The sequence below is a fragment of the Bufo gargarizans genome, chromosome 3 (genome assembly GCF_014858855.1).
Source record: "Bufo gargarizans isolate SCDJY-AF-19 chromosome 3, ASM1485885v1, whole genome shotgun sequence".
In the NCBI taxonomy this organism is placed as follows: Eukaryota; Metazoa; Chordata; class Amphibia; order Anura; family Bufonidae; genus Bufo; species Bufo gargarizans.
The window spans coordinates 516,617,312-516,629,799 of NC_058082.1; the positions used below are offsets into that span (position 1 = coordinate 516,617,312).

At 49.6% G+C, this 12,488-nt stretch overlaps 1 protein-coding gene across 1 annotated transcript in view; it reads left to right on the forward strand.

Annotated features, from left to right (window-relative positions):
• Positions 1–11,384, forward strand: part of MAP3K15 (mitogen-activated protein kinase kinase kinase 15) — a 180,413-nt gene extending 169,029 nt beyond the window's left edge. The window contains exons 24-29 of the mRNA XM_044283982.1: positions 2–107; positions 1,119–1,326; positions 9,888–9,997; positions 10,113–10,216; positions 10,296–10,372; positions 10,702–11,384. Coding sequence (XP_044139917.1) covers positions 2–107; positions 1,119–1,326; positions 9,888–9,997; positions 10,113–10,216; positions 10,296–10,372; positions 10,702–10,780 — 684 coding nt within the window. The 3' untranslated portion in view covers positions 10,781–11,384. The remainder of the gene's footprint in view (position 1; positions 108–1,118; positions 1,327–9,887; positions 9,998–10,112; positions 10,217–10,295; positions 10,373–10,701) is intronic.
• Positions 11,385–12,488: the final 1,104 nt, after the last annotated feature.

A 12,488-nucleotide genomic window follows, 5' to 3' on the forward strand; every position in this document is an offset into this window, starting at 1 on the left:
GGTTAATAAAGTCTTAAGGAACCACTTAATCCGGCCTCATTGGATGTTTGCTATGGATAACATTATTCGACGTGCAGTGCAGGCAGCTGTCACTATCCTTATACCTGGTAAGTGGTAATAACAGGACATCTTCTCTGTCTGTCTCTGTCAGGAGGATTTGGTTCTGTTCACACTTTACAGATTTTTTTCTGTAATTTAAATATATATTATTTTTTTTAGTATTAAAATGTCAACATTCTTGCTTTCTATGTTGATCGTTCTGTTTATCAAGTGAGAATATCTATAGTCTATATAATAATATATACTTGTGTTTCTATGGCCATCACTTGCTGATTGATGGGGATCTGACCATAATCAGGCTGAGATTGTACTGTATTTTTGGTGACAGGTCCTCTCTAAATACCAAATTACCAGAAACGGCATAGCTTGCTGAGTTATGCTGTTTGCATAATTCCCATTGACTGCTATTGGTGTTACAGAAACAGTAGAGTGCAGCTGGAATGGAAATTTCTGTACTGTAACTCCAGCCGCCCCTGGCCAGTGCTTACACATGTTATACCCATCTCAGCCATGTAAGGCATACATACAAAGTCAAAGAGAGCGCAATTAAAATGTATGCAGAGAAGCCACAGGAGAGAAGCGAGTCTGCACACTTATATAAAATTTTGGGGGGCTTCCCCAGCGCACGTGTGTCGTTTTGGAGGACCTCCCATTCATGTTCGAAAATGGGGGAGGTCCCCTGAAACTTTGCACAGGTGTGCAGATGCTTACTACTTTCAGGTTGTGTAATGAACTTATGGTTGTTTTAATTTTGTTTGGCAATAACCAAGGATTTTTATTTACAACCCTACAGGTCAGTACTTCTCTTTAATGTCCTCCATTATCCTGGGGCTGCTTCTCCAGAGAGGGTGGATGGAGACTAGCTGTAATCCACTGCAGACAGAAAGTAGAGGAGAATGAGCCCCAGGACCATGGAGGACATTACAGAGACGTACTGACCTGTATCGTTGTGAATAAAGCACTTTTCTGAGATATAAACTTCCTATGTAGCTGCAGCAGTCTCTTTGATGTCTCTCCTGGAGTCCTGTCTCACTCAGCACTTCCTCACTCCCCCACAGAGCTTAGAACACACTTGGGGCCTGCATCAGAGAGTGAAGGAGTAGACAAGGAAGCGGAAGATGAGGATTACCATCCCGTTCAGCATAATGGTTCTGAAGAGCCCGTCATCACATCCGGTGTGAGCACGCTTAGCTCAGTTGTTTCACATGAGACACAAGGTCATCAGCTAAACCTACAGCTTGGGAAACTGAAACAAGAGACCAACAGGTAGCATGACCAAAGTATTACCACAGAGCAAGTCCTAATCCACACTGTCCTGGAGATACTCAGTCCACTGGTTTATTATCAAATATGGGAACAAACTCCAGGAAAAGGGAGAAGTGAAACATTTCTATTGAATGTTTCGGTTATAATGGGAAAGCATTCTCCTTTTCAGCAAAAAAATAATTGGGTAGGAAATGGATCTCACAGGCTTGTAAATATAACCTAAGCAATATAAATCAGGCTTTTTTTCTTTTTAATTGCTATAAATGGATTCAACACTATGGCAAACATTTCAGTCTGCCTGGTCAGTAACTTGGCATATTAAATATATTGCTGTCACATTGTTGAGCTAACGGGAACAGGCAAGGAAAAGGCTGCAGTGGATATTTCTTGTGAGAAGCACACCAAAATGTTCTCATGCATTTTTAGGAGCAGAGAACCATGGTTTCACAGAGGTTCCTGAGGTTCTGAAAATCATTATGAGCGTCATTGCAATCTAATGTCTTGCAGAAATATACGTTTGGCTCCATTAACCCTTTAAGGACCACCCACTGTCTTTTGTCGACCCTCTTTTAGAGGGAGCTGAGAGCTTCTGTGAGCACTACTCTCTGCAAATGAACTGTAACGAACAGGCTTTTGTTCTACAGCCAGGATTGGAAGTAGCTCCAACTGTTAACCATTTGATTGCCACAGTCTATGACCATAATCAAAATCGATTTCCACCTCTGATTGGATCCCAGTAATCTGATTGGAGGCTGGGTAAGTCTTCTGCAGGCAGCCCTGGAGACCTAGAAAGGACCCCAGGGCTGTAAGCTAAGCAGTCTTGCCATTAGGGCACACTAGTATTATCCTAACCACAGCCCAGCCTGTGTCATAGAGACCCAGAGCATAATGTATTAGCATAGCAGATTATAAAATAATTTAGTAAAACAGTAATAAAACTGCAAAAAATAATAAATAAGTATAGCAGGCTGGATTCCCAGCCTGCATTTGTGGGAGGGGCGTAGGGTATTTAGCCGGCTCACGCCCTCCCTCTGGTGTCGGCATCGTGCAGTGCTTCTCGGATTACGGCGACGTCATCCGAGTGCGACTTCCGGTTCCGGCTTGAGCGACGAGGCAGAGGCTGCGCGTCTCCCGTGCGGCGGTCTCTCCTTTGGTAAGTGCCTTCAGCTGCTTCCCCGCCACGCCACATCTCCCGGCGCCTACCTCCGGCCCCGCTTCCACCATCAGCGCGTCTCCTTGCTGCAGCGCTCGCCCGCGCACCATGCCCCGCACCATCCACTACCTCCCCGATGCGTTCCACGGTGGAACGCATCGGCAGGCGCAGTCCCGGAAGCTCCACTGCCTTCCCGATGCGTTCCACGCTGGAACGCATCGGCAGCTAAACTCACACCAACCACGAGAGGTGCCTTCCCTTACCAGCGTTCCCTGGGCTCCATCATGGGGGCACACGGGGGGCACCCCATTCCATCATACTGTGCTCCAATACGGGAGGCACACCATCGCTCACTCCCTGTTCCTCCACCACGGCATCTCCCACAGGTGTTTTTCCACGCAGGGTCACATGTCCAGGTCAGAACAAGCTGGGCAGGCACCTCGCGGGGATGCCGTGGCCGGTCGGCACGGGCACCGGGCACGGGCAAGGAAAATGTCCGCTCCTGTTCTAGTTCACCTTGCCGCCATCTTTTGTCCTTCCAGGCACGTCCATGTGGTTTTTCTCTTCCTGTCTTGCACCAACATGTTTCTCTCCGTGTCCTATCGCCTGTCACGTCTAGGCTCACTGCCTGTCCAAATCTCCTGATACGTTCAAGTTCCATTATAGGTCCGGTTGCCTGGTATGTCCGGGGTCTGTTTTTTTCATAGGTCAAGGTCTCCGAATGTCCAGGATTGCCTCCACACCCTCCTGACCGATACGTTCAGGTTGTTCTGTGGGCCTTCAGCCTGACACGCTCAGGTTCCGTTTCGTGCCTGTTTGCCCGACACATCCAGGTTCCCGTCTGCATGTCCGTCCACCTGATACGTTCAGGATTCCGTCTTCGTGTCTGTCTGCCTGATACGTTCAGGATTCCGTTTTCATGTCCGTCTGCCTGATACGTTCAGGTTTCCGTTTTTCGTGTCCGTCTGCCTGACACGTTCAGGTTTCCGTGTTCGTGTCCGTCCGCCTGATACGTTCGGGTTCTCTGTTCCGGGTTTTTCTGCCTGATACGTTCAGGTCCTCGTCATGGCCTCTTACTGGTCAATCCTTCGTCATGTCCTCCCTCCTGTTACGTGTGGTTCATGTCCCGTTTTGGTCAGTCAGGTTGGTGACCTGTTCATCTTTTCAGATTTATTCTTGGGGTCGGCACCTCACTTCTCGTCACTTTCCTTCCTTACTGTCCTGTTCTATCTTTCTCCCTCTCCACAGGGGCACCTATCACGGTCAGCTCAGGCGTCTTCATCTGTCTCGTTTGGGGCCTGTCGCTCGCCATTGCCATCACGCACGGGTCATGTCTCCTCACTGCCTGCCACTTTGGTCAATTCCACACTGGCAGCCAGTTGGGGCTTCGTCTCCAGACGCGTCTCGGCTCTCGGTCGCGTTCAGGGCCCGGCGATCTTCGTTCGCTTGGTCACGCCAGGTCATGTTCACCACTACCTGATACGCTCAGGCCGCTCGGTTTTTTCGTATTTTTCTTTCAGGTTGTCCTTCCATCGCCTGGTATCGTTTCAGCGTTTTCTTACGTTTTTGGCCTGCCACCTCCAAGGTTCCTTTCTTCCGTTTCATCACCACGTAAGTTTCGTCTTACCAGCACATGTTGGGGTACCTTTCCCCGCAGGTACCAGATAAAAATTGTTTTTTCCTCACTTACCAATCTCAGATTCGCAGGGTGTGAAGTTCACCCTCCTCACGGACTTGCCCGAGTTTGGTGCAATTGCTCCCAGGTTCCCAAACAATTTTCCACCCCAAACCTCCTGAGGCTTCAGGTAAGTATAAAAAAAAAAAAAAAAACAGAAGGGTTGCACGAGGAGTTGTCAATTCACGTCAGATCCGTCCACAGGGTCCGGTTTTTCTTCGCGCAACATGTCCCACGTCTCGGACATTGAGGACTCGATGTCCATCCCTGAGTCGGCGGTCTCCGAGGCAGGCAGCCGCGCATCTTATAGGCATTGGACCATCCCCAAGATGATCGCCGAGCTGAGGAAGAAGGGGATCCGCCACTCGGCATCTGCACGGAAGGCAGAACTATATCGTCTGCTCTTTCCCGAATCTCCCGGCACTCCCGAACCTCCCGGAGCCTCCGAAGAACTGGTCTCCATGTCGACCATCCAGCTCTCCCTGACCCAACTCCACGCGACCATCAATAATCTAGCGTCTTCGATGTCGCACATTGATTCCAGGCTCCAGGCCGTCGAGAGCAAGATCGCTACGCCTCCTCCTCCGCCAGAGCCCGAAGCCGTTCCTTCTACTTCCCAAGCCAACGTCCCAGGTACAAGTCTGGTCTCTCCGGACATCGCCCCCGCTTTCTTTGTGCCAGAAAACATCAGGCGGGATATCCTGGCTGGAAAGGACATAAATTTGGCCGCCATTCTAATCTCTACCCATGACACGGTCGAGAACCGGACAATCGCCTGTGGTGATGTATCAGTGGTGCTGAGGTCCAAGGATGTCCGCCTCAACAAGAAGCTGTCCATCCCCGAATTTTTGCTGACCTTCAGCCTGTACCGGGACATAGTCTGCTCCATTCATCCCCAACGCAGGGCAGAATTAGACACATACATGTACAAGGTCACCGAGCTGGGTTACAGATACGGCGGCACCGCCTTCTACGAGTATCACCGGTCCTTCTCTGCCAAAGCTGCAGCGGCTTTCCTCCAGCACCAGCATGTTACCAACTGGGCGGTGTTGGATATGGAGATCTTTTGCAGGCACTTCGCCGGGCAAAAATCCCCTGCCTGTGCCAGCTGCCAATCGGTCCTCCATTCATCTGATTGGTGCCCCCATGTCTCCAACCCATCCTCGGCCAGGCCCACATTCAGCTCAGGGGCGCAGAAACCCAACCCCACCACGGACAAACTCGGTCGTCCCATCTCTTTCCTGGGAAAAAATCAGATCTGCAACAACTTCAACCTGGGTTTTTGCAGTTATGATAAATGCAAGGCTTTGCACGTCTGCACCATCTGTTTCAGGGCCCATCCCCAGTCCTCCTGTTCTCAACGCACGTCAAAGCGCTCCTGACTAGGCGGGGTCAACGTTGACCTATTACTTTCCCTCCTCCAACAACATCACGATCCCAGTTTTGTCCGATTTCTCACACAGGGTTTCTCGGAGGGTTTTCATACCGGGCTAGTCACCCTTCCGCAGATCAGTCATGAGTGCCCCAACCTCCTCTCCTCGCTGGCGGATCCCGGGGCGGTGGACGCTCTATTGGAGGCAGAGTTGCGGAAAGGGTTCATGATCGGTCCTTTTGCGGAATCCCCGTTCCCCCTGTACCGGGTCAGCCCCATAGGTCTGGTGACAAAAAAATCATCCAATAAAAAAAGATTAATCTATGACCTGTCTGCTCCTCATGCATCCAGCATCCCCAGCCTAAATTCTCTGGTTCCGTCGGACGAGTTCTCTATGCAGTACTCGTCCCTGGATGAGGCCGTGGAACTCATTCTACAGGTCGGGGCAGGAGCGTGGCTGTCAAAAGCGGACATCGCTGATGCCTTCAAGTTACTGCCTATCCTGCCTCACCTGTGGAAGTTCTACGGCATCAAATGGAGGGCAAAGTATTATTTTGCCACCCGCTTGACGTTCGGGTCAAAGAGCAGTCCCTGGCTCTTTGATCAGTTCGCCCAAGCGCTCCATTGGCTCTTGGTCAACCATGCCCACTGCCCGAGGGTCATCCATTATCTGGATGACTTCCTGCTCATCGAGCAGGCCGCACACGCCCCGGACAGGTTGGACAGCCTCCTCAGCCTGTTCAGCCGCCTGAACGTTCCAGTGGCTCCAGCTAAGGTCGAGGGCCCCGCCAGGGTGATCACCTTCCTGGGCATCACCCTGGACACCATCAGGATGGAGGCCAGCCTCCCCCTGGACAAACTCAATAAGTTAAAGGACTCTGTGGCCAGGCTCGTGGGCACCCGCACGGTGTCAAAGTTGGAACTCCAGTCTCTTTTGGGGTCCTTCAACTTTGCCGCCAGGATCATGCCCCAAGGCAGGTCTTTCACCGCCGGCTTGCTCAGACTCCTCCCAGCAGCCTCAGATCAACATGCCCTCATCCACCTCGGGCGTGATGCGCTGGCGGATCTGGCCATGTGGTCTCTATTTTTGTCCAGCTGGAATGGCATCTCTCTCTTCGTTCCTCAGTGGGACGAGGCCTCCCCCCTGGTGTTCTCCGATGCTGCGGCTTCCCTCGGTTTCGGGGCCATCTGCGGGGATCAATGGTTTGCGGGTCCCTGGCCCGCGCAGGTCTCCTCAGACCAAGAGGCTGCCAGGGTCCTCCCCCCTGCTCGAGGTTTATCCCATCGTCGCAGCCGCTCTGGTCTGGGGGCAGTCGTGGAGCAACAGGCCAGTGTGCTTCATGACTGACAACCAGGCGGTGGTCGACATCCTCGCCAGGGGCAGGTCCAGCTCCCCCAAGGTCATGCGTCTGGTCCGCAGGCTCACCTGGCTGTCTCTTTTAAATAACTTTCGTGTCATCTGCAGGCACATAGAGGGCAAGAAGAATACCGCGGCCGATGCTCTGTCCCGGTTAAACTTTAATTTGTTTTTTCAGGTTATGCCGGGAGCACGGAGAGTCGGGATCAACCCTCCGGGGTTCGAAGCCCTGGTCATGGACTAGAAGAATACATTTCCGCAGCCCACGGTCTCATACGCAAGTCTCTCTCGGCCAATTCCGCCCGGAACTATTTAACAGGGTGGAACACCTTCAGGCGTTTTGCCCGCCTTCACCCCAGGGGGGGCAGGGACAGAGTCTCCTTCGTCCTGGCCTTCCTGGCTTACTGCCACAAGGAACTCCATCTGTCCCACAATACCATCAGACTTTATTTAGCGGGCATCCAGCACCACCATATGATCAGTCACCCCAATCATGCCTCCTTCTTTTCCTCACAGGCGGTCAAGGCAGTTCTGAGAGGCATCCAGAAGCTCTCTTCCCCTTCCCATACCCACCCGACAACCAGTCACAGGGGAATTATTCCAAAAAATTTCTGCCGCCCTAGATGGTAATCCCTTTGGCCCTTTTAGAAGCTTGATCCTCAAAGCCGCTCTCTACCTCAGCTTCTATGGGTTTCTCAGGCCGCATTCTGCTGCACCTCAGCCCGGAATCCAGGACCGGTCATCAGCCAGCTCCACCATAGTTCAGACCACTTCACCTTCTCTCTACCTTCCTCCAAAACCTCCCAGGTCGGTCCACCGGTACAGATCGAATACTTTAATTCGTGCAATCTTTGGTGCCCAGTGTCCGTGTTCAGTCAGCTGCTCTCCTCTCTCCATGACAGAACTCCCGATAGCCCCCTACTGCCATTTCCCGTGCTGTCACTGACATCCGCGCAGTTCATCAGGCATATGCGTTCCATAGCTTCGGGTCTGGGGTTCCACGCTGCTTCCATTTCCGGACACTCCTTCCGAATCGGGGCCGCATCGGCAGCCTCCAAACATGGTGTCCCCGCTCACGTCATACGGAAGATGGGACGATGGCAATCTTCCTGCTTTTCCCGCTACATCCCTCATCCACGGGTCGAAATTGCCAAAGCCTTTTCCAGTCTGGTTCTGTAAAACTCCCAACATTAAACCACCTAAAAATCCTTGTTTTGCCCCCTTTTTTGGCTACCCGCGTCACGTGGCTAAAGGCACACCACTAGCCAAGTCCACACCACCAGCCTAGTCAGGTCCCACCGTGTCCGTTCACACCCTCTTCCCACACTCCCCCGGAGCCTTGACCACAAGTATAGCAGGCTGGATTCCCAGCCTGCATTTGTGGGAGGGGCGTAGGGTATTTAGCCGGCTCACGCCCTCCCTCTGGTGTCGGCATCGTGCAGTGCCCCACCCGACCCTCCCTCTTTTTCAGCTTCATTCAGCTCAGACTCCCTGGGTTAGCCCCCTTTTTTGGCTACCCGCGTCACGTGGCTAAAGGCACACCACTAGCCAAGTCCACACCACCAGCCTAGTCAGGTCCCACCGTGTCCGTTCACACCCTCTTCCCACACTCCCCCGGAGCCTTGACCACAAGCAAATTTTAAATAAAAATAATACATATTGCACATACTTTACGTACGATAAAAAAAAAATTCTATCCACATGACCAAAACAACCTGAAAACTCAATTAAGGCTACTTTCATACTAGCGTTATTCTTTTCCGGCATAGAGTTCCGTCCTAGGGGCTCAATACCGGAAAAGAACTGATCAGTTTTATCCCCATACATTCTGAATGGAGAGCAATCTGTTCAGGATGCATCAGGATGTCTTCATTTCAGTCTTTTTGACTGATCAGGACTGAGATAAAACCGTAGCATGCTGCGGTATTATCTCTGGCCAAAAATCCTGAACACTTGCCAGAATTCCGGATCCGGCATTTTTTTTCCATAGGAATATATTAGTGCCAGATCCGGCATTCAAAATACCACAATGCCAGATCCGTCCCATGCGCAGACCGAAAAAATAAATAAATGCTGGATCCGGCGTTTCAATGCATTTGTAAGACGGATCAGGATCCTGATCAGTCTTACAAATGCCGGATTCCTCTGCCGCAAGTGTGAAAGTAGACTAAGGGCTCTTTCACACTTGCGTTGTCCGGATCCGTCGTGTACTCTGTTTGCTGGAATTACACGCCGGATCCGGAAAAAACGCGAGTGAACTGAAAGCATTTGAAGACGGATCATGTTCATTCCCTGTACTGGCATCAACACAGGGAACGAACTACGCATGCGCTAGCTCGCGCATCGCGAGATTTCAGCGCTCCAGCTCTGTGACGTCAGCCAGCAAGGAGGAGATTCGTCATCCATGAGCGTGGGGCACCCTGACGTCACTCTGAAGCGCCCCGGGAGCCGCACGGACGGTAAGTATACTACTCCCCCGCTCCCCACTACACTTTACCATGGCTGCCAGGACTTTAGCGTCCTGGCAGCCATGGTAACCATTCAGAAAAAGCTAAACGTCGGATCCGGTAATGCGCCGAAACGACGTTTAGCTTAAGGCTGGATCCGGATTAATGCCTTTCAATGGGCATTAACTCCGGATCCGGCCTTGAGGCAAGTGTTCAGGATTTTTGGCCGGAGCAAAAAGCGCAGCATGCCGGAACAGAACAACGCAAGTGTGAAAGAGCCCTAACAAGTTAAGTGTGAAATATGTACAATATAAAAAAATGCTATGTAAAAACAAATTTTTCATTAAAAGGCAAAAGCTGAAAACAAATAGCTAGTCATTAATTGGTGGCTTTTCTTGGAGAGGAATAGTTATAATAATGAGTGGATATGGAATTGCGTGTGGTGGTGATGGTGGACATCAAGATTGTGCATCACAGCTACAGTATACATGACTTAATGTCCATATGGGTTTTGTTTAGTGGCCCCTTTTTATTGTTTGGTTTTCTTTTGGTCACAGATTATTGGAAGAGCTTGTTCAAAAGGAAAAAGAATATCAGTTTCTCTTAAAACAATGCCTGGAACAAAGAGGCCATGACTTGCATCTCCTTCAGCTCAAATCTACCATGGGTAAATATTCCCACCCCAGCCTAGGTAGTGCATTTCTTGGCTTCTAACCCATAGCTTATTAAGGAGCACAGTTAGTATGGATCATTGTAGTTGCATTTCTTGTTTTTCTTTTTAGATTTCCCCAGATCTGCATCCTATGTGTCTATTGGTATTAAAGGAGACCAAGAGCTGGTGGACTGGCTGAGACAGCAGGGTGTTGCTGAAGAGGTTGTGGAGCAGGTAATGCTTAGAACTTCTGCCACGTCATTGTGTAGTGCAGCAGTTTTAATCTTCTCTCACCTCTTCCATATCTATTCAGTTTGTTGAAGAAGATTATACCCTTTATGACATTCTGCACGAGGTCACCAAAGAGGACCTGAAAAATCTAAAACTGAGGTATTAAACTGTGATAGGTAATTAGAAATCATGACCTGTGGTGTTAAATATCAGTTGAAAAGGTAGACCATTTGCTTCATACAGATGTGTCTGCCTTTAAACTCAACATATCTGGAGATGAGGTGCAAATGGAAAAAACAATACAAATCTGACGCATGCCACCCATCTGTCCATGTTAAAAAAGAATGTGTGCATTTTATAGGAAGGACACAAGATTGTATTGATTTTCTATCTTGAGAAAATGTAGTCCTTTTTATGAAATATAAGAAAGCATACAGATTGTAGTAATATCCGTTATGCAGAAACTGATGATTTTCTCTGTGTCCTAGGGGTGGACCTCTCTGCAGGATCTGGAATGCAATCTCCAAACACCGGAAGCCTAAGAAAATCCTTGATGGGGATAATTAACAATAAGACTATTTCTGACCTGTAGAAATGTAAAGTGTAACATATAGGACAAACATTCCAACTTTTAAATTATTTATCTTTTGTACATGCCTGTATAGGTATAGGTTTTAAAACTGCTGTACTGTAACTAGTGTCCAGACGTGGGTATTACTTTTGTAAAATCATTGCTAAAACAGTTAAATTGTAGTAAGGAGCACTTAAAGGGCTTCTCTTGGAAATTATAAAAAATGTCCACCGGCAAACTTCATCTTGGTGAGTTTTCCTGTCGGGCTGCTTGATGGAATACCGTAGATAGGATCACATCATTACCATGTATTGTAGAGTATAGTGAGGCCCTGTCCTGTCACCCCCACTAGGCAGCTCTGCAAGTGGTGGCACCAGTCCTGCTCATATTCTAGGACAAGTTGCTGGCGGCCATATTAAATCATTCCCGGAGAACCCCTTCAACCTAACATGAAAAGCTTCTAAAAGCAAAGCCAACAAGAGCTGCTGATGAAATACACACAAATAAATATGAATATATCGTAGTGATCGTGGGGGCAAAGATTTGTCTGTTCAGTGATATCACCTGAGAACGAATAAAGGAACAATTGACTGACAACAATAGCATGTACGCCAGCCCTTATGTCTCTGTAACTCACTGAATGATATAGTGACATGTGACAGCTGCACATTGTCATGTAACATGTTCTGCTCTTTCCACACAGTAGTGATCCATGGAGAATCCAGTAGAAACACTATGCTCTTGTGATGTCAGTGCTATACAAGTATATCTTGGGCATAGTTTTCAGGAGCCCCCTTTCGCAAAGATGCTGTACTGAGCCACTTTAACACAAATTAACATAGTGAGAAACTGTCACAAGGTGCTTTTCATACACGATTGTCACTTGGTTTTCTGGTTTTAAAGGGAATTTGTCACCAGATGTTTTTTTTTATTGTCTCCTCACTAAGGGCAGCATAAACTAGTGCTAGATCACATTAGCAAAACAAAAGGTCACTTTCTTTAACTGACCCAGTTGGTTTGCGGTAATCTTGTACTGAAGAGCTCCAGCACATGCTGATGAGTCCTCATAGTCGCGAGCTCCCAGCTCTCCCCACTTACCTGCCACTGATTAAAGTAGGAAAAAAGCTGTCCGTCAGAGACAGAAGGGCGGGGAGAGCAGGGAGCTCATATCCTGTGCTGGAGCTGTTAGGACTTGGGGCAGCAGAAAACTGGTGACAGAGTCCCCTTAAAGGAAACCTGTCACCAGGATTTTGTGCATAGAGCTGGGAACATGGGCTGCTAGATGGCCACTAGCACATCTGCAGTACCCAGGTCCCATAGCTCTCTGCGCTTTTATTGTGTTAAAAAACAGTTTTGATCGATATGCAAATTACCTGATAGGAGTCCTGTAGCCGGAGATGAGTCCAGCGGAAAGGAGCCCAGCACCGCCCCGCGTCCTCCGAATCTCCTCCTTGCTGGCTGACGTCACAGAGCTGGAGCGCTGAAATCTCGCGATGCGCGAGCTAGCGCATGCGTAGTTCGTTCCCCGTGTTGATGCCAGTACAGGGAATGAACATGATGCCGACACTGCGCATGCTCTAGCTCGCACATCGCGAGATTTCGGCGCTCCAGCTCTGTGACGTCAGCCAGCAAGGAGGAGATTCGGAGGACGCGGGGCGGTGCTGGGCTCCTTTCCGCTTGACTCATCTCCGGCTACAGGACACA